This window comes from Acipenser ruthenus, chromosome 3, assembly GCF_902713425.1.
Source record: "Acipenser ruthenus chromosome 3, fAciRut3.2 maternal haplotype, whole genome shotgun sequence".
NCBI classification, from domain to species: Eukaryota; Metazoa; Chordata; class Actinopteri; order Acipenseriformes; family Acipenseridae; genus Acipenser; species Acipenser ruthenus.
The window spans coordinates 77,509,951-77,536,189 of record NC_081191.1 but is presented as its reverse complement, the minus strand read 5'-3'; the positions used below and the strand labels follow the sequence as shown (position 1 = coordinate 77,536,189).

At 36.7% G+C, this 26,239-nt stretch overlaps 1 protein-coding gene across 5 annotated transcripts in view; it reads right to left on the bottom strand.

Annotated features, from left to right (window-relative positions):
• The window catches only part of LOC117394642 (E3 ubiquitin-protein ligase MARCHF6-like), a 30,285-nt gene extending 4,811 nt beyond the window's left edge, over positions 1 to 25,474 (bottom strand). Inside the window, exons 1-22 of one of the 5 annotated variants that reach the window (XM_033993010.3) lie at positions 25,128 to 25,474; positions 24,372 to 24,471; positions 21,515 to 21,588; positions 17,445 to 17,588; positions 16,711 to 16,783; positions 12,599 to 12,767; positions 12,184 to 12,376; positions 11,513 to 11,574; positions 11,274 to 11,306; positions 10,583 to 10,634; positions 10,203 to 10,261; positions 8,887 to 8,967; positions 7,993 to 8,061; positions 7,630 to 7,704; positions 7,056 to 7,190; positions 6,722 to 6,841; positions 6,519 to 6,619; positions 1,756 to 1,893; positions 1,452 to 1,656; positions 923 to 992; positions 413 to 594; positions 149 to 316 (exon numbers count right to left, since the gene is read on the bottom strand). In XM_033993010.3, coding sequence (XP_033848901.1) covers positions 149 to 316; positions 413 to 594; positions 923 to 992; positions 1,452 to 1,656; positions 1,756 to 1,893; positions 6,519 to 6,619; positions 6,722 to 6,841; positions 7,056 to 7,190; positions 7,630 to 7,704; positions 7,993 to 8,061; positions 8,887 to 8,967; positions 10,203 to 10,261; positions 10,583 to 10,634; positions 11,274 to 11,306; positions 11,513 to 11,574; positions 12,184 to 12,376; positions 12,599 to 12,767; positions 16,711 to 16,783; positions 17,445 to 17,588; positions 21,515 to 21,588; positions 24,372 to 24,471; positions 25,128 to 25,146 — 2,322 coding nt within the window. In that variant the 5' untranslated portion in view covers positions 25,147 to 25,474. Of the gene's footprint in view, positions 1 to 148; positions 317 to 412; positions 595 to 922; positions 993 to 1,451; positions 1,657 to 1,755; positions 1,894 to 6,518; positions 6,620 to 6,721; positions 6,842 to 7,055; positions 7,191 to 7,629; positions 7,705 to 7,992; positions 8,071 to 8,886; positions 8,968 to 10,202; positions 10,262 to 10,582; positions 10,635 to 11,273; positions 11,307 to 11,512; positions 11,575 to 12,183; positions 12,377 to 12,598; positions 12,768 to 16,710; positions 16,784 to 17,444; positions 17,589 to 21,514; positions 21,589 to 24,371; positions 24,472 to 25,127 lie in introns of all 5 variants that reach the window. The other 4 variants (XM_033993012.3, XM_033993014.3, XM_033993011.3 and 1 more) reach the window with 4 other exon arrangements.
• Positions 25,475 to 26,239: the final 765 nt, after the last annotated feature.

The window sequence follows — 26,239 nt, the reverse complement described above, 5'->3', positions numbered from 1 at the left end:
GTGCATATGTATAGCTATTATGTACTATATATCACCTTATAGTACAATAATACAAGAAAACTTGGTCTGAATGATTATACTCGAAAATAATCTTATTTTCGCCTGGCTGAAAAGTCCTGGGGAGAACCCATTGCATAAAACTACATACCTGCCATGGATAAAAGAGTGGTGTCTGATCCAAAGGTACCCTCAGAGGGGCTACTATAACCAGCTCAAACAAGAGGCCCAGCAACAAGGGGACAACCCCAGCCAGCAGCACAGCCACAATCAAGGTCTTCACTATCTGCAAAACCAACAAGATACCTGCTGATAGCTGCTAGAGGGACAAACAATAAATAGTATCAACGACTTGAATGGACAAAGTAATGGATAAAATTGCCACATTTATTTTTATGATAAATCAAGTGATTACCATAAGAGACCACTCCTGTACTTTAAGCGCAATAACCCGACGTCCCTGCGGCATCCAAGCAAGGAGGACAGTGATCGCTCGGATGGACAGCCAACACACATACAGCCCACAGGCTGCAGTGTACAACTCGTGGATCTTGGCACTGCCCGTCCAAAAAGACATTAACCAGCGGCCAGTGAACACTGACAATAAAAAAAAAAAAAAAATATATTATTTAATTCTAAAAAGAAATAAAATCACTATTGCCAACACCAGTGAATTAATGTTAGTGTAACTAAAATCTCTGCAGGCTTTTGTAAATTTATTAAGGATGAAATATTCTTAAAATTAAGCATTCTTAAAAAAAAAAAAAAAACCCTCCATACCAACTGACTACATACATTTTAAGGTGAAACTGAATAATAAAGCAATCTGCATGATACACGATTGCTTAATCATTTCATGTTGATTTTTTCAAAAATGATTTTAAATAAAAAATATATACCAATAATAACAAATCAGATCACACACCTGGTAACGTGAGGCAAATGAGACTGGCAACCAGTAATGTTGCACACATGAAAACGATTAACAGCACGATCTAAAAAAAATAAAAATAGTAATAATAATCAATTACATTTAAAAGTGCATGATCATAACACTGCTTTCATTATTAGAGATCATTACATTATTGCTATGTTTAGTACATTATCTCATTGTATATTCTGCAATGGAACCAGCCTAATTATAAAATAAACTAAAACATTCCATCAATACAATAACTACAGCAGAAAAGGGTTGAGGTAAAGAATTTCAGTTTAAGTGGAGTATGTTTCAATTAAAAAGCAATAATTAACTTGGGAGATCAAAACAGTTTTCTGCGAAGCACCTTGGTGGTTTCATTGCAAATTAATGCAATCACGTATCCTTAACTCAAAACCAAACCAAAAAAATCTGTGCTGGTGCAGATTTTTCCATTCTCACAAAGACACACGACTTAAAGATTGTATTAGCTGTGACCACTAAGTATACAAGGCATCTCTCAGTAACATACACCTACCCTGAAAGGGAATCTCATAGGCCTACGGTAAGGCTGAAAGCCCACTGGCCCTCCCTGCTGCAGAATAGCCTGGTGAGCGGCATGGAGACCCTCTCCCACCACTGGAATGGCATTGTTATTGCGAGCTTGCTGGTTATTGTTGGCCTGCTGGTTGGCATTGTTATCGTTTTCCTCCTGGTTTCCCAACAAGTAAGAATGAAGGTCTCTGTATGATCAGAAATAAAAATTTAAAAAAGTACCTCAAACTGTACTTCTAAAAAGAAATGGAATGCAGTACTGTAGTGTATAGTGGTCATGTACGTACAGCAGGTAGCCTGTCGTGACAGTCCATGCCCTGACTAGGCCCTTCATCCACTGCCTGGTGTGTCCTTGTTCCAGAAGAGCTGGAAGCACCACCTGAAGCAGAAGCAGCTCCAGAGACAGCTCACTCACTGGGGCATCACTGGGAGAAGCAAACAAGAACATTATAAAACCACACACTGTTTCAGCTTTATAGAACACTGCTAACTGAGCCAACAACTGTGTAAGACTGCACTTCTCAATATGCAGTTCCTCCAATGTGAAGATTAACATGCTGTTAGAGCAACACATAATATAAACTTTAGATGTTAAGGACATGAAACAACAAGCATCTTTTTGGAAACTTTTGCAGCAACTTGCTGAATGACATTGGAGTTCCATGGGCTTTGAAACACTGGCAACCATAGAAAATAATACAGAATGCAGTGTTCGCGCTAGGCCGCGCCATTGCCCCCCCTGAAATAAATAATGTCCCGCTGAATTTCTCTTAACGCGCCCGTATGTCCCCCTTCCCAGACGAGACGCAATACCAATACGCAGTAAATTAATGCATTTTGTATTAACATGACATGTCTGACGACAGGCTAATCTTTTTTACTTGTTCGTTTACACTTGCGTTTTCATAATTTTAAACTCCTGTGCCATTATTCCCCAGTCCAATAGAATGCGCTTGCACCCTCCCTGGTTACAGTCAGTTTCACAGTAAAGCCTGGACGACAACGTCATCAGGCTTGTTAACAACATGGCCAGGCGCAAATATATTCTTGTATCCCTGTTACACCCGGCCATTACTTCTGGAAGAATAAGTAATCAGCTTCGGCAGTGACTGTTGAAATGTAGGCTATTATATTTGTACTCAAATACTGTGAAATTCATCCGCTGTTAACTTATCTATTTGCAAGTGAATGGGAGAAATGTGAACTTGTGCGTACTGCAATACAGTTTATAGACAAAGTGCAGATTTGTGAAACGAAAACCGCATCGATTTAAAAAAAAAAAAAAAATGCAGACTACGATAACGTTATAAAATATGTGAAATGTATCTTTTCTATGACAAAAAATGCTAAAATAATTCAGTATGTGTTAAGCACCAACTGTCTCTTGACGTGCTCAAATTTGTTGGTACCCCTCCACAAAAAACGAAGAATGCACAATTTTCTCTGAAATAACTTGAAACTGACAAAAGTAATTGGCATCCACCATTGTTTATTCCATATTTAATAGAAATCAGACTTTGCTTTTGATTTTTTATTCAACATAATATTGTAAATAATAAAACAAATGAAAATGGCATGGACAAAAATGATGGGACCGCTAACCTAATATTTTGTTGCACAACCTTTAGAGGCAATCACTGCAATCAAACGTTTTCTGTAGCTCTCAGTGAGACTTCTGCACCTGTTAACAGGTAGTTTGGCCCACTCTTCCTGAGCAAACTGCTCCAGCTGTCTCAGGTTTGATGGGTGCCTTCTCCAGACTGCAAGTTTCAGCTCTTTCCATAGATGTTCGATAGGATTCAGATCAGGACTCATAGAAGGCCACTTCAGAATAGTCCAATGTTTTGTTCTTATCCATTCTTGGGTGCTTTTAGCTGTGTGTTTTGGGTTATTATCCTGTTGGAGGACCCATGACCTGCGACTGAGACAGAGCTTTCTGACACTGGGCAGTACGTTTCGCTCCAGAATGCCTTGATAGTCTTGACATTTCATTGTGCCCTGCACAGATTCAAGGCACCCTGTGCTAGGCGCACCAAAGCAGCCCCAAAACATAACCGAGCCTCCTCCATGTTTCACTGTAGGTATGGTGTTCTTTTCTTTGAGAGCTGATGTGACTTGCCAAAAAGCTCCAGTTTTGACTCATCTGTCCAAAGGACATTCTCCCAGGAGGATTGTGGCTTGTCAATATGCATTTTAGCAAATTCCAGTCTGGCTTTTTTATGTTTTTCTTTCAAAAGTGGAGTCCTCCTGGGTCTTCTTCCATGGAGCCCACTTTCGCTCAAAAAGCGACGGATGGTGCGATCAGAAACTGACGTACCTTCACCTTGGAGTTCAGCTTGTATCTCTTTGGCAGTTATCCTTGGTTCTTTTTCTACCATTCGCACTATCCTTCTGTTCACTCTGGGGCCAATTTTCCTCTTGCGGCCGCGCCCAGGGAGGTTGGCTACAGTTCCATGGACCTTAAACTTCTTAATAATATTTGCAACTGTTGTCACAGGAACATCAAGCTGCTTGGAGATGGTCTTGTAGCCTTTACCTTTACCATGCTTGTCTATTATTTTCTTTCTGATCTCCTCAGACAACTCTCTCCTTTGCTTTCTCTGGTCCATGTTCAGTGTGGTGCACACAATGATACCAAACAGCACAGTGACTACTTTTCTCCATTTAAATAGGCTGAATGACTGATTACAAGATTGGAGACATGTGTGATACTAATTAAATAAACTAATTAGTTTGAAATATTACTATAATCCAATTATTTATTATCTTTTCTAAGGGGTACCAACAAATGTGTCCAGGCCATTTTAGAATATCTTTGTAGAATAAGCAATACTTCATCTCTTTTCACAGCTTCTTTGCTTTATTCTATGACATACCAAAGGCATGCAAGTATACATGATAAAATAGCTTTTAATTTCATCACTTTTCCGGAGGAATGAAGCATTATTTCAATGAGCTGTAAGGGTACCAACAAATTTGAGCACGTCTGTGTGTGTGTGTATATATATATATATATATATATATATATATATATATATATATATATATATATATATATATATATATATAATCAGTGTATGTGATTATATCTTGCATTGAGAACACCACTGGAATCAGAATAAAGGAAATTATTATGTAATACAGTTCACGTGCAGTCACGGTTTTGGTAAGTAGCATTTTCAAAACCATATCATTATGTGCAGTACTAAAATATAGCAAATCCACAAAACCAACTAATTACATATTGTATATTTGACATTTTATTTTTAGTGTTCTGTGTAACACGGGCCATCGTTTAACCTTGAAAAAAATTCAATACAGTCCCTGAAGCAGATACGCGTTTATCATATCAACAACATCAACGTGTGTTGTAAAAATAAAGAAAAAATTGCTTTGAAAACTGTCCAAAATATTTACTTTGGGGCCAAGAATGAAAAATGTCAAAAGAAAATGCCATTTTTGATATGGCAATTGTCAAAATAAAGGGGCAGCTGGAAGGTAAGAATTTACCAGTCAGGACAATGGCATTTTATTAAAATACGACTATTAAACTGTATCTTTTGGTAATGTGGTTTCTTCTAATGCAGCGGTTTTTAAACTAGTACATTATTAGCAAAGGGCGATCAAGACGAAATACCGTCAGAGATTAAAAACGCCAAAAATGTCTTGCGACTGAAGCTCTCTCCAATTTCCCTGCCATCGTCAGTGATATGTGTGGTAACAAGCAGGGACATCCATCACACTTACAGGTAAGCGTTTTATTATTGTTTTTTTAATTAGCATCATTACTGTACGTTTTAGTCAGAGCCGTGGATAGTGAACTTTTCTTTGCCGCCTTTTCTGTAATTCTATTATCAATAAAAATACATGATTGCCATTTGCTATCATGAAATAGTCCTATGTCATTTGAGTGACTGAGTTTAGCACAGAGGCTTCGTTGATTTTAATTAATTAGTAGTTACAATAAAATTATGTTGATGTTTCCAGTAAGTAGAAACCTGTTTGAGGGACAATTTTTATCCAAAAGTAAATATAATATATATTTTTTCCATTATAATACTGTAACTTTTATAATTTTATCCATCACACACTCCAAGGCTTGTGCGTTTTGTTGTATATTGTTATTGTACAATTTTTTTTTTTCTGTTTTAATTTTATTATGCCTGTATCGGTGGACTACTTTTTTAGAAAGGGGTATGCAGCATAAAAAGATTGAAAATCCCTGTTCTAATGTGATCTGGTACAATGAATATCCTCTACTCAGTGATACACCAGCATCACATGCGACACATTTCCCAATATTTTCCCCAAAAGTGACAGTGAGTATTGTAGAGACACCTTGGTTGTATCTACAGCTTTACAGTTTTATTTTTTGTTCTTCAGAAACAAAAGGTCAGCAAACTCTGCTGGCATATTTAAAAACAAACAAAAATAAGAAATGGTGGTTGGTTCTTTATCAAACATATTGACCCCCTCACCGAAGAAAATGTCCCCCTAAAATTTAGAGTGGGGGCCACATTGACCCTCAGTCTGTAAGTCCTGGAGCAAACACTGAGAATGTAATATTTTCAAGTAACCAGAGTTCGTTGGATGTTGTTACTTAATTCTTTACTCAGGGAAAATGTCTGAAATGTCCCCTGGAACTAGTTATTTCAAGAGATGCCTGAAAAGCTGACTCGTTTTTTGTGGGATTAGGCTACTGTATTTTGAACTAGTTGCAGGTACTGCATGTCAGTGACAGCACACTGTAGTAATAAACAGAACACATTGCAGGAATCACAGCAACTAGTAAGGAAATGCTAACTGTACGCAATGGACAGTAAAAAGAAACAACCACCATTTAATCGGAATTAGAAGTTTTCTGTGGGTCAAGAGAAGTTTAGTTGCTGAGCTCAGTCTCTCAATTATAGCAGTGTGCCAAAAGCATGTCCATTACAGGCTGTAGTAAGTCTGAGAGAGCACTGCCACATCAATATTGTTTTTAAAATGCATACAATTATGACATCTGCAATGCAAAATGTTCCCCAGACAGACATGGTTGAAGAATTACCTGTACAGCATCACATTGTAAGGAAGGAAATCAGGCAAAATGTGTTTGATAATGCGAATTGGTAGCCAAAGCATTAAGAGGACAATTGACCCAAATACGACCTGAAAAAAAAAAAAAAAATTATATATCAATACCTATTAGTATTTGATACAGAAAAAAACATTTGGGAACGATTTAACACGAGGAGAAAAGGAAGTTCTTACCACTGATAAAATAAACCGTCTGAGATGTCTGTATATAGGCAGGTGAATCATTTCTTGGACTGGATTAAAATCTGGATCATTCAGGTTTCTCAGAAACCACAGCACTCCCGGTCTCAGTACCTGTAATGTAATTTGAGAACTAAAAAGTTATTGTCACTGTTCACATTAATTTATTGCAAATGTACTTACTGCATTTGAACATACTGTAATTCAACATTTTTACAAGGGTTAGTTGACTTACAACATAAATCTGGTATATCTACAGCATATATTGAAGGGATCAATGACTAAATTATTCAGAAGCCAGCTGAATACAGTATAATTTAATACTCACCTCTCGAAGTAAGAGAATGAACGATGCAAAGTAGAACACATAGACCATTCCCACTAGCCAATGCAGAAACATAGTAGTGCCTGGTGCTGACTGAAAACTCAGTTCTCGGTCCTTCAATGAAGCATCAAACATTTCCTGCAGACCCAACAACAACTCTGCCTATTAGTATGATTTAAACATGATTTTACAACTATACTAGGCAACAGGTTGTGTTACACACACACACACGCACACACACACACACACACACACACACACACACACATATATAATATATATATTTGCATGTGATTAACCTATATGCCACTGGCATAAGCCCCAGTTGTATTTTAAATCTGTATTCATTAATCACCTTGTCTTGGTTATCAAAAAAAAAAAAAAAAAAAAGGGGATTGGTGCAATCCAGGGTGATGCCCTGTGGATTATCTCAGTAGGGTATATAGAAATCAATCCCTTAGTTTGCTTGCAACATCAATACATTATTTTCCACAATAAAAACAACACCTGAAAAGGTTTAAAATATTACAACAATGGAATAAAAACAGTCATGAAATTATGTTAACAATTCACTTACCAGGGAGCAAATATCAAGCCACCAACCACAGATCAGAGGAAACACACCAATTTCCACAACAACCAGCAATGAAACCTTAAAAGAAAGAAAAACTGCAGTTTTATATTCTAGTACATACTATTAAAAAACATGTAAGTAGCAACAACATTGTAGAGGAGGAAAATAACACAATCTGACTACTAGGCCATTACATTTTTTATTACTAGATGAAATATAACCACCTCATTAATGTGAAACTTTACCATGTGCCACATTGAGCAAACATAAAATAAATTGCACAGTCTCATGGCCATAGGTTAATTCATTATCTGAGCTTGACCATTATAGTCTTCAAAAACAAAAAACAAACAAAAAACAAATTACCTTGACAACGATATAGCAAACTCCCAATAAACGTCGGGATCTCTGGAATTTCACTACTGCTGCTAGTCCCTGTTCAATCTAATTAAGGAACAATGTGTTATACAAGAATCGAGTATGAATGTCTATGGACACATTTCTATAACTTCAAGCAATCATGTTTAATATAAATATTTACATGCAGAATTAAACAGGTGTACTTCAAGTGGAGAAAAAGTAGGCTTTGCTGAAAACACTAAAAAACAAACAGAAAAAATAGTAGGATGTAGGTTGATTAAAAGGACTTAAAACCACTTGGATTTTTAAAATGCTTTTGTGGAAAATAATGTTTGCCTGATTAAAATTAGTAGAAGCAGGCACCAAATGAAGGATTCTGAATGTACAGTGCCACCATGCTTAGACTGTATTTAATTAGAAACTGACACCAATGTAATCAGGTCAGCCTTCTTAAACTATTTTACCATCTGTCACTACAACCTGCTTGCAAGGAGCAGAGAGAGGACAACAACACAATCAGCATGCTCATTGAGAACTGTTATCAGAATATGGTGTTTGGGCAGTGGAACTGCTGCTTAGGACAACCACCACAGATTTGTCTTTAATGTGTAATACGAATCATTAACTCTCCCAAACCTTAAACATTAAAAATTATTAGAATTGTAAACAAAGTGCATATACATCACTTTACAAAATATGTACTGCTGACCCTGTCTGTCTCTTATGCTAGAAAATAATGTCCTTGTTAAAAACTGTAAATTAGACAATCTGCATTATACATACTAAGCATATAGGTGGTTACTGAAGTCAAGTGGCATTGAACTTAATAATGCACATCCAGCCTTCAAATGAAAGTTAAACAGAAGACTCAGAAGAATCCGACACTGGGTAAAAGGATACGTGACATACTATTAAAGTTACAGCCAGGAGGACGTAGCCAACAATCGTTGTTATCAGGCCTTCAAAGTGAGAAGCTTGGACCTTGTAGAAAAAAAATAAAATAAAAAATAAAACAGGGTAGGTCAGTAAAATACATATAAAGGACACCACATTACAGGTGTCATACCATGTAAAACAGCAAAATAAATAACCGTATTGAATCAATAACAGGTAAGTGGTCCTCAAGATAGAGCTTTCAATAGTTTAGTCAATTCGTGTCAGTACCGTGATTAAACAACAAAAAAATAAAGAAAACACACACTCACTATGTGGAACAGGTTCTAGTAACAAATGTCTCCACAAAGCTTCAGCAAATTGAAATGACACAGCACTAATTATCCATTTAGAAGCCAGAGCATGATACCCTCAAACTGTACAAAGGCATGCCAATATCAAGCTTCATCACAGCTGGATGAGCATGACCCAAGTACAAGCAGAGGAGGCAACTCAAAAGTGCAATTTTATATTTTGTGTGCGATATCTGAAGTAGTCTCAAGCAAAAAACACATCCTCAGTAAAAGGAAAAAGACCTGAATCTGGGTTAAATTTTCTGGTCTGTCATTTAGTTCTATAAACCTCCCAGGGCATGGAGGCTGATTTTTTTCCATTTTCTGGAACACTTTAGTTTCTGAATATCATTAACACAGGGTTACCATAGCAAGAACTAAATAGAGACAGCCAATTTAAAATGTCATTAACCGGTTAACACAGATGCGGTATGCAAACACAAGCATTTTACATACTCTTCGACACTAAATCATTATCCTTAGACATGTGAACAAAAACAGATGACCCCCTTCAGCCACTGCACTGCCTAGACAAATAGAAATATACATTTTTATTTGCCACTATTTTGTTTTTGTCACAACACTGATTTACAGAGAACACAGTGTGCTATGGCATAATGTTCTGTCAAGGTTTAAATCAATCAAGTCACCATGACTTACAAACAGTTAATTCACATACCCAGTATATGCCAGCCAATTTAAAGTTTGAAATATGAGGAAATATGAAATACAAGAACACCACAAAATAAGGTTATTTTAAAAAGCCATAATCAAACTCGACAAGAGAATCATACCTAATGCAACAGAAATATCCAACAGTGTTTGGTCTTTTTACATTTGCAAAACCAAAATTCACTTAACAGAACAGTCATATTAGTCAAAAGAAGGACAGAGCTCAGCCAATTATCGCTAAAAAGAGTTTATAAAACCCTTCAAATAGTAAGTCTGTATCTCGACAGTTTTCTAAAATCTGACAATGCTATTACTTACATATTCTTCAAAGCCAAGTCCAACCACAGAAAAGTGACCAATGTGATAGGGACAAAATGCTGAAATACAAAAGAACATTACACAGACAATGCATTAACTACACTAAATCTACGTCTAAATGGCGCTCATGGATTTGCTGCTGTTTTTTTTAATTAGTCATATAAACTGTGTTTTACTTAACATAAATCAAATTTTAATACACATTTTTTTGTGGATCTTTAGAATAATCACAGCTGTTAAGAGCAAAATCAATCCACATAGCATTATTAAAAAAAATTTTTTAAATACCTTTGCCAGGAAATTTGTAAATACAGACTCAACCTGGCAAATTTAGGACACCTATTCTATGCTTTAAAATCAACAATATGAAATATACTTACCAAACACAAGAATGAAGAGCGTATTTAATGAAACAACCCAGAAAACATGTTCCTAAAAAAAATAAATGTAGAATACTCAGTACATGCAGGGACATTTATTAAAATAATTAAATCATCATCAGCATTGGGGCAGCAGTGTGGAGTAGTGGTTAGGGCTCTGGACTCTTGACTGGAGGGTTGTGGGTTCAATTCCCGGTTGGGGACACTGCTGCTGTACCCTTGAGCAAGGTACTTTACCTAGATTGCTCCAGTAAAAACCCAACTGTGTAAATGGGTAATTGTATGTAAAAAAATAAAATAATGTGATATCTTGTAACAACTGTAAGTCGCCCTGGATAAGGGCGTCTGCTAAGAAATAAATAATAATAATAATAATAATAATAATAATAATAATAATAATAAATAAACCTGGAAATCAGATGTAAAATGCTGAATGTTATCGTTAAGATTCACTATGTTTGCATGTGTCTAACATTTACAAACGTCTTTAATGGATTCAAAGATACTCTGCAGTATACAAAGACATGGAGCAGCTGTATATTGAGGCTGTAAAGATGATTCAGTTGTTGAAGTGTCTGACTTTTTACATAATTCCAAAAACCTAAATGTGAGCACAGCAAAAATACAGTTTGTATTCTTTAAAGCTATTTAAATACATCCTTAAACTTATTTAATTTGCTCTTTTCCATACCAGAAAAACCAAGGAGCCATCCAGCCCAAGCATCTAAAATGAAAAAAAACACAACAAAAAAAAAGATTAATATACAAAATGTACAACATACAAATAGAGCCACTTTAGGTAAGCTTTACATTACAAAAGGACATAATTTTTTTTTTTTTTTAAAAAAGCAACTCTTTAATTCAGATGCTACAACTGGCTAAATTATAACTTTTTATTGAATTTCAGTCAGTGTTATTTCAAACACTTACACGCTCCCATGTAAGCTCCTCAGCAGCCCGGTCCCATTCCAGTGCATTCCAGTTCATGTCTTCTACCAGGAGACAAGTTAAATAGATTTGTCTTATGTTGGTAACATTAGCCTGAATTCTGCTTTAGACTTGATGAAGACCTACATGGATTTAATACTGGCATAATCTGGGTTACAAAGATTAAAGTTAAAATATTTGAAAACTTTTACTGTTATTTTGTAAAATGATTACTAAAGGCTAAATTCACTGTAGCTGTAAGAACATTTTTCTTTAAAATATTTACTTTGAATTCCATTACTGGCTGGGAAGCCCCAAAATAATTATCAAGTCTAAATTTAGACTAGAACTGAAAAATGGGTTAGACCGGTCCAAAGGAGACTTAACACAGCATTTAGATTTGTACATAGACAACTTAAAATCAACTTTGCATGGGTATGAATTACCAACAGTTATCTTGATAAATGCATTCATATTGTTTTAATGCTAATCAGGGTCTGTTCAGGACTTCACTTTCAGTCAATGTCTAATAAGTAGATGCATTTTATTAAAGAACAGCCCCTGACAATTATGTTTTTGGAAGAAATGTTATGGTGTGCTATTTGTTTTGAAACTGCACTGGAGGAAATATTTGAGCATTGAAAAAGTTAAAAGGTGTTAAAAAAGGGCAGAACCTTGTGCGCCATTGTTTGCCTCAGCAGCATCCTCAGCCGCTGGGTCATCTTCATCATCGTTGTCTACCTCCAAGTCCTCAGCAGGGTCCACCTGGATATCTGGTATCTCTGCCACCACTGCATTCTCTGCAGGGGGGTTAGGGGGTGCTGGCGCTGGCACATTCTCTGCAGCCCCATTCCATCCACCAGGGGCCTGGTAGGGAAAAGGAGGATGTAATACTACGTTTTTTTTTTGTTTTTTTTTTTAATATATAATTGCACCCTCCATTTTTTGCAAATATAAACCTCATCAAAAAAAAAAAAAAAAAGTCACAAAAACAAGGAAAGTAAACTTATGGTTTTACTTATAAGCGAGTGTGCATTATTTGCTTTTCAGAATCAGACCTCTCTCAGTTTGGTTTGTTCCTGCACTTACCTCGTTTGGCAGACCAGCTCCATTGGCAGGCTGCTGCTGATTCTGGTCTAGCCACTGGGGGGCACCACCATGAACAATCTGTTCTCGTAGCCAGACCAAACTTATAAACGCACAGAGTGTACATGTCACCACAAAACAGCCTTGTAAGCAGTCTGCCAACACATTTTCCCTGAAATACAAAACAAAATCATATATATTTATTAGATAGATAGATAGAGAGAGATAGACAGGGGTGTGCAATTTTTGAAAATAAATGCTAGACAAATCTACTTGCCCCCTGCCCGTCACGCAAAACACACACAAAAAAGTATAACATAACTTGTAGGATTTTGGTTTTATTTAACAGTGAACACAATCAATCAATTACTGATTAACAGCGGCGGATCTAGCTTTGTCACTTGAATGGTTCACTAAATTCTTCAAGATACACAAAATGTTCAGTGACCCCACCTCACCTCAACAAATATATAACATAAATCAAGAAGTACCACAGAACAAATACAACTGAAATGTTAAAGACGTTGGGGTACATCTAACGGGTACAACAGATAAGAGAATCGTACAAGCAGAAAATACTTTCAAGATTAACACCAGGGAGGCAGAGAAATGGAAAATAAAACCCAAAATTTCAATCTTTCTATATAAAGTTACGGAAGCACATCTCCAGGGAGCTTAGCTAAACATTAGGGGGGTGCTCTACATTGTCACCCACACAGCTGGCACGTTTGTGAAATGTGAAATGTATATATATGAACAGTCTTTCTACATATTTTATAGATTTTTTTATTATTGTTTACATATATAAATGGCTTGGTCTCTCTCGCTATGCAGCTGTCCATACTTGGTTTCTGTCTCTCTGCCTTGACACACTGATAAAGGGTTAGTTGCCGAGCAGTAATGTGTCATTACAATAAGATCATATTGAATTCAGAAAGGCTGAAAAACAGGGATCGAGAGGCACTACAACTTACTGATGTTGGAGTGATGCCAGTGGAAATGCAACATCCAGTATAAATTCAAATAAAGTATTCCTCTTCAATTGTCGCCTTTGAAAAAGCACATAATCTAGCACAAAAACTTCAGTGTTCCCCTATAATATCTCTAACCCAACTTTCGTGCCGCCATTCTGCAATAGCAGATGGTGAATAAACATAGCTAGTACAGCAATCTTGACACAGACGCAACCTACCTTGTTTAAAATACATATACAGTGCCTTGCAAAAGTATTCAGACCCCTGACCAATTCTCTCATATTACTGAACTACAAATGGTACATTGAAATTTCGTTCTGTTTGATATTTTATTTTAAAATACTGAAACTCAAAATCAATTATTGTAAGGTGACATTGGTTTTATGTTGGGAAATATTTAAGAAAAATAAAAAACTGAAATATCTTGCTTGCATAAGTATTCAACCCCCACACATTAATATTTGGTAGAGCCACCTTTTGCTGCAATAACAGCTTTAAGTCTTTTGGGGTAAGTATGTACCAGCTTTGCACACAGTGTCGGAGTGATTTTGGCCCATTCTTCTTGGCAGATTTGCTCCAGGTTGTTCAGGTTGGTTGGACGATGCTTGTGGACCGCAATTTTCAAATAGTGCACAGATTCTCAATGAGATTGAGATCAGGACTTTGACTGGGCCACTGTAGGACATTCACCTTTTTCTTCTTGAGCCACTCCAAATGTTGCTTTGGCCTTGTGCTTGGGATCATTGTCCTGTTGAAAGGTGAATTTCCTCCCAAGCTTCAGTTTTTTAGCGGACTGAAGCTGGTACTTTTTGAGTAACGGCTTCTTTCTTGCCACCCTCCCATACAGGCCAGTGTTATGCAGAGCTCTTGATATGGTTGACTGGTGCACCATTACTCCACTCCCAGCCACTGAACTCTGTGGCTCCTTCAAAGTGATTGTTGGCCTCTCTGTGGCTTCTCACAAGTCACCTTCTTGTTTGAGCGCTGAGTTTTGAGGGACGGCCTTTTCTTGGCAGTGCCTGGGTGGTGTGATGCAGCTTCCACTTCCTGATTATTGATCCAACTGTGCTCACTGGGATATCTAAACACTTGGATATTATTTTGTAACCTTTCCCTAATCTATGCATTTGTATTACTTTCTCTCTAACTTCTGTAGAATGCTCTGGTCTTAATTTTCCTTCAGATTCACAGCCAGACCAATGATCCTTCAACAGTGGGGTTTTTATCCAGAAAATGTGACAGCAACTTTAATGGTTCACAGGTGGAGGCCAATGGTAAGGTAACTGTGTCCTCGTTAGGGCAATTTCTTTCATCGGTGTAAACTGGGAGCTTCCACAGCACAGGGGTTGAATACTTATGCAAGCAAGATATTTCAGTTTTTTATTTCTTAAAAATATTTACCAACATAAAACCAATGTCACCTTACAATAATTGATTTTGAGTTTCAGTGTTTTAAAATAAAATATCAAAACAGAACGAAATTTCAATGTACCATTTGTAATTCAGTAATATGAGAGAATTGGTCAGGGGTCTGAATACTTTTGCAAGGCACTGTATATGTATATACACACACACGTTGATTGTATTGAACAGCTGTATGGGCATCAACAGCCAAACCGCATTTTGGTCACGTGCACATAACAAGACGATCAGGTTCACTTGCAAAATTTGCAGTGTGAAAGTAAACAAAGTCTGGTGCGATTACAGTGGTGAAGGATCCAGTAAAGCAAACAGTAAAGCATACTGCAGTTCGTTTGAAATTTTTGTTTTCAGTGAATTCTAAATCAGATCTTTATAAAACCAACTAGATATTAAGGGCCCTTAAAAGAAAATTCATAAAGCAAACCATCTAAAATGTACCAAGAAATGTGAACAGGAATCTGAAGCATTCAAAATTCTCTGGTCCAATGAGACTAAATAGAACCTTTCCCCAAAAATGGACCACAGTATGTTTGGAAAAAAAAAATTAAAGCTTTCAATTACAAAAACCTTGTATCTACAGTAAAATATGGAGGTGGTTCGATCATGACATTGTGTTTTAGCAGTCGAATGAAATTAGCCATATATCAATACATTCTGCAAAGTACAATGATACCATCTGTTCGTAGGCCGACAATACAACAACCCAAAGCATACAGCTAAGTCAATAGAAATGCTTTTGACTGATCTAAACCCCCCCCCCCCCCCCCAAAAAAAAAAACAAAAAACATGTAGTCAAGCACTGTATCCAATTTGTCTGAGCTGAAGGAAATATGCAAGAGAGTATGAGCCCAGATTTCAACAACAAGATGTAGCATACTGGTTAAGAGTTATCATAAATGCCTGAAAGCCGTAAGAAATGCTAAAGCAAGGGTGCCGATACTTTTGTCATGAAGTAATACTAAATTTAATACCATTTTTAAAATATAGTATGTCAAATTATAATTTTCCCCCCAATTTTATCCCAATTTGGAATGCCCATTTACTTTTTGCCCACATTGCTCAGGAGACCTGAAGGTTCAGTGGGTGTCCACTGATCCCACGACCAAGCCAGCTTCCTTTTTCAACCAGGAACTCGAGAGTGGATGTCAGCAAGATACTGACATCTGGAGGACAAAGGCCAGCCCTGCAAGTGTCTGCTCTGAGCTCACTGTGCGCCTGGCCAGCAGGGTTCGCTGTAGCACCATGAGGAGAAACAATCCTTGGCAGTTTTGCCTCCCTAACCCACGGGAGCGCCAGAGCAAACGAGACGCTACTTTTGGAGTCCCCAGTGAAGACCTCCCTACATCGCACAGCCACTCAGGGTGACCCCTAAACTAATACTTTAAATGAAATAAGTTTGTTTTTTGATAAAGCTATCTACCAATACTCAAGAATATTTGATTATCACAAATCAACATATGTTGTATCTTACACTTTATAGAAGGCAATATATCCATTTTGCAGTCATACAGCTTTTTATATACAGCATTTTCACATGTCACTGTGTACTTTTAATGTTAATATTAGTGGTATAATTAAGCCACAGAGGCCTGTTGGCACTTCTTAAAATATTATCCAAATACTTGCCTCTTATCTTTCCTTTTACCACAGTTGGAATAGTAACATGAACCAGTTACTGTTCCCCATTTTAGAATACATTAGAGAGACAATGAAACTTACGTTGATAACATATCTAATGGCAGCGTCAGTAAGGAGCTCACAGAGCCAGTAAACAAACACTTGTAGATACGACCTGTTGGAAAAGTCAGTAACATAAGTTACATTAAATACAATACTGATAAACAAGGAACACTGATTATAACTATGAAATAGATTAGTATTTTTGCAGGAGAACAAAGCACACCATGACCCAATATAATTAAAAGGCATTTTAAAATACTATGTAAACATTCACAATTTAGTTAATATTTGTATCTGGCTCACTAACGCAATTACTTCCCATTTTGTGACCCCCATAAATTCAGTCATTTAAAATAAAGGTAATTCCAACCTACAGCTATTTACACAGCTTTGACTTATGAGTTATTTAAATAATGTTTTTTCATAGTTTGCTTTTATGAATAAAATGCAGACTGACATTTGTGGAACTGTCCTTGGCTGTTGTTGGCTTTTTTATGAACAGTGCAATTCAAGAACATAAAACATTCTTCAGATAACTCATGCTTTGTGAATAAGGCCCAATATTCCATCATTATTCTTCTCTTGAGGAAACAGCCTTTTAGTTGTTAAAATTGTTGTAAAAAAAAAAAAAATCTTCACAAACATGCCCTCTGGGCAGCTATTAAATATTTTAAATGATTTTAAAAATCTATTTGAAACAATGCTTTAGTCAATCCCAACTGCACAGCAAAAATGCTTTAAAGAAAGAAGTAATATAAATGTGTGCTACTTACATGCTGTGAGAGGTACAACTCCTAACCACGCAAAGGCCACAAGTGTATAATGAAACCAGTATCGTATTGCTGTGCCGACACTTGTTACCAGTCCTGCAAATATGTCCTGGACAGGGAGCCGTGAAGGCATATCTGGAGAATAAACTTAAAAAAAAAAAATGGGGAGACAGTAAGAGATCAAAAAGTAATTCCTTAAATCAGTTAGCTTACAGTATTTCATTCAAATACCAAACAGGTTAATAGCTTAACAATAATTGGTTAAAAAAAAAAAAAGTGGTGTATTGTTCTACAAGACAAAAGGAGCAAGATGTTCAACAAAATTGGTTTAGAAACACTTGATCAATTTAATCTGAGGGCTGTAACAATCAAAAACACACACACACTAAATATATATATATACACACATACACACACACAGGCTCTCAAAAGTATTCACCCCCCTTGGACTTTTCCACATTTTATTGTGTTACAACATGGAATCAAAATGGATTTAAATTAGGAGTTTTTGCCACTGATCAACACAAAAAAAGTCCATAACTATAAAACAAAAAAATAACTGGATTGCATAAGTATTCACCCCCTTTGCTATGACACACCTAAATAAGCTCTGGTGCAACCAGTTGTCTTTAGAAGTCACTTAATTAGTTGAATGGAGTCCACCTGTGTGCAATTAAGGTGTTTCACATAATTTCAAGTTAAATACACCTGTCTCTGGGAGGTCCCACAGTTGGTTAGTACATTTCCAAACAAAAACTACATCATGAAGACGAAGGAACATTCAAAGCAAATCTGGAATAAGGGTCTTCAAAAGCACCAATCGGGTAGGATATAAGAACATTTCCAAGGCATTGAATATTCCCCTGAGCACAGTAAAGTCCATTATTAAGAAATGGAGAGAATATGGCACAACTGTGAATCTGTCTAGAACAGGCCGTCCTCAAAAACTGAGTATCCGGGTGAGAAGGGCAATAGTTAGGGAGGCCACCAAGAGGCCTATGGCAACTCTAAAGGAGTTACAATCTTCCACAGCTGAGCTGGGAGACACTGCATACGGCAACAATAGCCCATGTGCTTCACAAAACTGGCCTTTATGGGAGAGTGGCAAAAAGAAAGCCATTGTTGAAAAAAACTCACATCAAATCTCGGCTAGAGTTTGCCAGAAGACATGTGGGAGACTCTGAGACCAAGTGGAAGAAGATTCTATGGTCTGATAGACCAAAATAGAGCTTTTTGGACTCAACTCTAATGGCCTAACACTGCACATCATCCTGAGAACACCATCCCTACCGTGAAGCATGATTGTGGCAGCATCATACTATGGGGATGTTTCTCTGCGTCAGGGCCTGGCGAAGATAGAGGGCAAAATGGATGCAGCAAAGTACAGAGAAGTCCTGGAGGAAAACCTGCTGAAGTCTGCAAAAGACCTGGGACTTGGGAGAAGATCTTCCAGCAGGACAATCACCCCAAACAAACATACAGCCAGCGCTACACTGGAGTGGCGTAAAAACAAAAAGGTCAATGTCCTGGAGTGGCCCAGTCAAAGCCCAGTCAAAGCCCAGAATATGTGGAAAGAGTTGAAAATTGCTGTTCCCGACGGTGGTCTGTTCAGGTGTTTTACAATGTATTGGACCTAGCAGCCATCAACTCCTGGGTACTTCACAAAGAATGCACGGAGAAGAATTTACCAAGGAGAGAATATATTTTAAAGCACAGGAACTTTACAAGAAGCATTTGGAACCCCGTTGAGAGCCGCAAGAGACGGCAATGCCAGGTTGGCATGTGCAATAAAAATAAAACTTCTGACAGCTGTGCCCTGTGCAGAAAGGTGGCGTGGAGAAGCACATTATCTGTGTTGATTGTGAACAGCCTTATACTCAAAATAAAGGAATACCCTTTTGTTGAAAAAAAATAAAATAAATTACACTTTTTTTTTATAACTTCTTGTGCTGTGTGCTTCTGTAAAATGTTTTTTCTAAATTTATTTCTCTATGTTGTTCAGTTGCTTTTACTCATCTGATAATAAACAGATTGCTGTTGAAAAGTTACCGGTAACCCAGTTCCTAGAAGGCCTAGAACTGACTCCAAATGATTCTACTCAATGTCATGCTTTTTTATATATATCACACACACACACACACACACACACACACACACATACACAGCCTATAGAAAGTCTACACCCCCTTTCAAAATTCACCTTTTGTTGCCTTATAGCCTGGAATTAAAATGCATTAAAATATATATTTTTTTCATTTATCTACACATCCTACCCCACCCCACAACTTCCAAGTAAAAAAAATATTCTAGAAATTTGTAGAAATATATGCAAAAATAAAAAATGAAATAGCTTGGTTGGATAAGTGTCCACCCCCTTGTAATAGCAATCCTAAATTAGCTGAGGTGTAACCAATCGCCTTCAAAATCACACATTAAGTGGCCTCCACCTGTGTTAAATTGTAGTGATTTACGTGATTTCAGGATAAGAAGTTCCTGTAGGTCCCCTCTGCAGGATAGTGCATTTCAAAGCAAGGACTCAACCATGAGCACCAAGGCGCTTTCAAAAGAACTCTGGGACAAAGTTGTTGAAAGGCACAGATCAGGGGATGGGTATGAAAAAATATCAAAATCCTTGAATATCCCTTGGAGCACGGTCAAGACGATTATAAAGAAGTGGAAGGTGTATGGCACCACCAAGACCCTGCCTAGATCAGGCCATCCCTCCAAACTGGATGACTGAGCAAGAAGGGGCACTGACAAAAAAATGTGAAAAAAAGTTCAAGGGGGTGTAGACTTTCTATAGGCACTGTATGTATGTATGTATGTATGTATGTATGTATGTATGGCTGTGAATCTGAAGGAAAATGAAGACCAGAGCATTCTACAGAAGTTAGAGATAAAGTAATACAAATGCATAGATGAGGAAAAGGTTACAAAATAATATCCAAGTGTTTGGATATCCCAGTGAGCACAGTTGGATCAATAATCAGGAAGTGGAAGCTGCATCACACCACCCAGGCACTGCCAAGAAAAGGCCGTCCCTCAAAACTCAGCGCTCAAACAAGAAGGAGACTTGTGAGAAGCCACAGAGAGGCCAACAATCACTTTGAAGGAGCCACAGAGTTCAGTGGCTGGGAGTGGAGTAATGGTGCACCAGTCAACCATATCAAGAGCTCTGCATAACACTGGCCTGTATGGGAGGGTGGCAAGAAAGAAGCCGTTACTCAAAAAGTACCATCTGAAAGCACATCTGGAGATTGACAGAAAGCATGAGAGTGACCCAGCTGCGATGTGGGAAAAGGTTTTGTGGTCAGATGAGACCAAAATAGTGCTTTTTGGCCAAAACTCAAAGCGCTATGTGTGGCGCAAAGCTAACACTGCCCATGCCTCAAGACACACCATCCCTACAGTGAAGTATGGTGGTGGCAGCATCATGCTGTGGGGATGCTTCTCATCAGCAGGGACTGGGTATCTTGTTAAAATTGAAGGAAGAATGGATGGAGCAAAATACAGGGAAATACTGCAAGAGAACCTGCTTCAGTCCGCTAAAAAACTGAAGCTTGGGAGGAAATTCACCTTTCAGATTTTTTATTTTTCTTAAAAATATTTCCAAACATAAAACCAATATCACCTTACAATAACTGATTTTGAGTTTCAGTGTTTTAAAATAAAATATCAAACAGAACAAAATTTCAATGTACCATTTGTAATTCAGCAATATGAGAGAATTGGTCAGGGGTCTGAATACTTTTGCAAGGCACTATATATATATATATATATATATATATATATATATATATATATATATATATATATATATATATATATATATATATAAAATATATAAATTAAAAGCTATTTTTTTGTTTGTTTGTTTTTTGTTTTTTTTAAAGCAACATCCATGTTGAATTAACCCCAAATGTTGAATGATTTACTTTAAATCAGACTATGGATTATTATATTTGTATAATCTGGGGACAAGTTATTCCAACTAAACCACTTTGCAGGAATACAAAGCATTCTTGTGCATAAGGCTTCAGCATAAATTATAAACCCTTAATAAGGCAACTTACTTGGCGTGAATGCAAATCTATGCTTGCATAGTTCACAGTATTCCTTCCTGCTGTGTTTCAGCCACTGAACCAAACTGGAAAACAAAAAACATTCATGAAATTACAAAACTTTTGTCATAATAAATTATAATGATATCAAAGTTTTACTGCTGGTTTCAGAGCCAGACTAGTATTAACCTTGGATTACTTTACCTAAATTAAGGTAGGCCTAACTGGTGCTAACTATAGTTGTTCACTCAGAAATTGCCTATACCGTTGGAGCAGCAAATTAATTCCAGCCAAGTAAAATGCATTGAGAATTTATAGTACTGTATGTAAGGTACAGTAGCTAATGAAGACACGAATGAGCTGTTGCAAGAAGTGGACAGTTTGCACACACTGGGAAATTAGAACAGGAGAGATGTACAGGATAATAATCTGTTGAATACAGCATAAGAATTTGAAACTTCATTAAATCTAAAATACCTGATAATTCATGCCTCATACTGCAGACTGAGTCGAGCCCTGTCTGTTCCCATCCTAGTCGCTATTTAATTTCGAAAAATTAAACTGTGTACATGGATTTAATTTATCAGATGTATACTTGGATTATCTATTCCAAAATCATGTAAACACAGAAATGTATAGTTTTCAGAAGAAATTCTCTGATACAGTTTTTCGAATTAGTTTTCTGAAAGTTTGATCTCATGTAAACGTACTGACTGACTGTCTGGGAGATTCTGTAGAAGTTAAACTAGTGTTGAAAAGAGATGCAGGCAGCACTTACCAGTGTATAAAACATGTAAAAAAGCAATTATATATTTTTTATTTAAAATAAAAATTAAAAACCTTTAACACCAAAAGTGTAAAGACTATTGGAGCTAGTTTGCACTGGCCAGCGAAAGGATGCATTATATAAAACTTTTAAAGTTTAAAATGTTATTATTTTTTGTTATAAAATACAAATTTTAGAAGCACAGTAACTCACACCAGGGTGTGTGAAAGATAGGGCTATGTCTTCCCACACACCCTGTCTGTGTTATTGCTTACTTAACTACCTGTGACTTACTTTTTTCTTATTTATTAATACTCATTCACATTATTTTTCAATCACTGCTGCAGAATTGGACAAATTCTTTACAGAAAATAAATTTCTCTTTACACATTTCTGTGCTTATTTCATTGGGGACTACTTATACATATATTCAAATCGTGCCACTTACGGTGATACACTTTGAAAAATAAAACCTACACAATCAAATTGCTTAAACTTCCACAAGCTTGCGGCTTTGTTTTTCAAATTGTTAGTGCCGTGATACATATAAATAAACAAACGCTATGTGCAGGTCTAAAAGCATGTTACTTTCGAAAGAAACATTTCATGTTCTTAACAACTTTACTGAAATGATTTGTTTAATTCTAGATAGAGGTACCCACAAAACCAAATATTTCCTCATATTGATACGTATCAATATTATCAAAAGGCCCAGTCCACACTACATAACCGATCTCAAGAACCGTAATCGAAACCGTTCTAATTAAACCAGCTCAAAGCGTCCACGCTGAAGTACCGTTTCATGTTTGGTCAGACTTAATGCGTCCACACACTATTAGAACAATTCGGTTACAGTTCTTAAGTATTTCGGAAAAAGTAAATGCGAACACACACAAGTACGGCTTGAAGTTTTCAGGTTTTATTTTTAATCAGGTGAAGTCCCTTTAAACAAACTGAGCGGATTCTGTTTTATAATTAAACTCAGAAAAAGCTGTTAATTACAAAACAATCTTTGTTTTTACCAACATATCTTGCCCGAGCCTAATTCTGGTCCTCTTAATTTTATTTAAAACAGAGCTGACTACGTGAATTGTTCATCCCCGATCCTACTTTTAACTCGCATTTAATTTTTGCAGTCACCTAATTTAACGTTGTGCTTTTGTTATGTTCCCCACTTGTTTAACAGAGATAACCTGACAGCATAAAAATGAATACCTAGTGCGGAGAGTAAAGTGATAGCAAGTCCTTCAGGTGCCTGTTGTGAGTATTTCGCCAAACATACCACAAAGCATTTTAGGATATTAGAGGGTACGCAAAACATTTAGTTTGGTATTACAGCGTCCACACTTCTGATAAACCGCACGACCTGATGCGATCTAATTAGAACCGGACTTGAGACTACCTCCTGAGGTGATCGAGTCCAGTAATAAAAGCTGCGTAGTGTGGACCCAAAATGTACTTATCACTTTTAAGATGGTTTAAAGGGAACTAATACAGTTTAAATGCATAGTGTGGACAGGGCCAAAGGTTACGTATGTAGATGTGCGAAAAACAATATTGGATTATTGTCAGAAACGTTCTGTGACAACTAGGCTTGTTTCACATTTATCCCACAAATTACACACGTTTATATGTCTTTTCGTATTATAGCACAAATATAAAAGTATTTTGGACCCCTCTGCCTCTCTGTCTCTTCATTCTGTTAAACTATTTTTTTTTTTTGGTTCTGTTGTCAGAGTAGCAATCTCAACTTCCTGTTGCTGTTGTCTGTTTGATGCTGACAATGGTGTAAGTGGCAAACGTGAGCCATCTCAGGGACCACTGTGTTCACAGTAGAGCAAAAAACAGACCACAGCCGTCTCTGAGCCCCCTCTGGAGCAGGACACCTTTAGGATGCCTGGACCTGGGACGGCTGTGTTTACACACACACACACAAAAGACCCACAACCTAACAGAGACTCCTAACCTTTTCACAATTTTTACCAGTGATCTTGCCCAGTTTGGGTTACTGCCTGCATTTAAAATATGATGCAAAGTATTTCAAACAAATTAGAAAAGATGGCTTAAATATAAGGACTACATGTTTAGATGAGATGAACATACCATTCCTGGTGTATGAATTTAATACTGCCGGTGCACACACAAGGGTGATAGAGAGGTTTGTCCGGGGCACCTTCTGACCGGCAGACACGGCATATGTCAGCTGCACATACAAAAGACACATATTCATTGTAATTGATGATATTTGTGGCACACCTACAGGATTAAGCTAAGAAATAAGGGTCCATAGGGGCTGACTACGGGAAATAAGGCTTTGAAATCTAGGTCACTTATTCATACCTGCTGTTTTATACACTGACTTTACCAACTTGTCCAATAATTATTTCTGCACTGTAAGAAACACTCTGTCACAGTAAAGATTTTTTATTTGAATTGACAACTTACAGAAAAAAAAGTATGACACTATAAAAGTGACAACTGGTATAATATTCAGAGTACATAAAAAAAAAAAAAAAAACTATATACAGCAGGATATATTGCTTTTAAGACCACTCTAGTAACTTACAGAAACCCCAGCCAACATGTCGAATATACCTTAGCTGCCCGAACATATACACATACAGCAATTATACCATTTTGACAAGTCAGCGGATGTTATGTGTTTTTATTTATTTGTTTATGTGTGATTGCACTACAACCTACGTGGTTTAATAATATACGTAAAGCAATCAAACCCAGCCCTCTCTATTCTGACATCTATCAAACCCTGCCTGTGTGATTGCTTACAGTTGCCTTATTGAAGACTTTACGCGATGTTTAATTATTGTATTTTTACAATGTCGCACTGTGTTACATTACCTTCCTCGGCGGTGTCCATCTTGTGTAGTGACGCACTGACCTCAGTTGCACTTTACAGTCAACACATAACACACCGTCAGTACAAGCCTGGCCAACAAACAGCTTCAAAAGAAAACAAACATTTATGCAGGAACTGGGCCACAATCTCCAAACCAACCCCCTACTACCAACTAATGTTAAATATCTGGGAGCTCCGTCTGTCTCTGTTCCCGTCGGGCACGGGGATAAATATTTAGTTACTTATTCAACATGAAATTCATTTTCTATCACCTAAAATTTCCGCACAACTGCATCAAACAGACGCTGCCTTTACGACAAGCCTGTGACGGGTTACGTAACGTACACGACAGCCGCGCTCTCTTTGTGGCAAACTGCGGTTTTATTTATTTATTTATAAATTTATTTATTTATTTATTTATAACACACAAATATAACAAGAATATACAACAACAGGATTTATTTTAACATCTCTAAATAAATTACATCAGCTTTATACATTGACAGGGCTATTGCATGCTCACTTTTTGAATAAATTGAATAAATCAAAAACAAATGTTTCTTTTTTCCTTTCCCATTTTTAAAGGTCCTGATGGTCCTGATATAATCTTCCATCTCTATTTTAAACAGATTAAAATGTGGTTTATGGCCTGACCATTTCACTTTATGAATACCTCCTAAATATTAATGAAAGGTAAATTAACACATTATGTTCAATTTTTTTAAATAAAATAATATATCTTCACCACCAAACTGTAGTTTAAATTAGTGTTCGCATAATATAATGCTGCATATCATTCCTAAATAACTTCGTATAAATACATTGATAAAATAAATGAAATATAGTTTCTCTTTCCATATTACAAAACACATAATCTATTTCAAGTTTAAATATAGCCAGGTCATGTTTTACAGGATAAATCATATTAACAATCTTATAAGATACCTCTTTAACTTAGTTGATGAGACAATATACAGGAGACCTTTCAAACTTTCTTCCAATTTATATGCTCAAATAATGCACTCCAGTAAAGTCTTGCCAAAGGACTTACTATCATTACAAAGCATTCAAAATCCTAAAAGGTATAGACAATGTCTATGTCGATGTCTTTGAC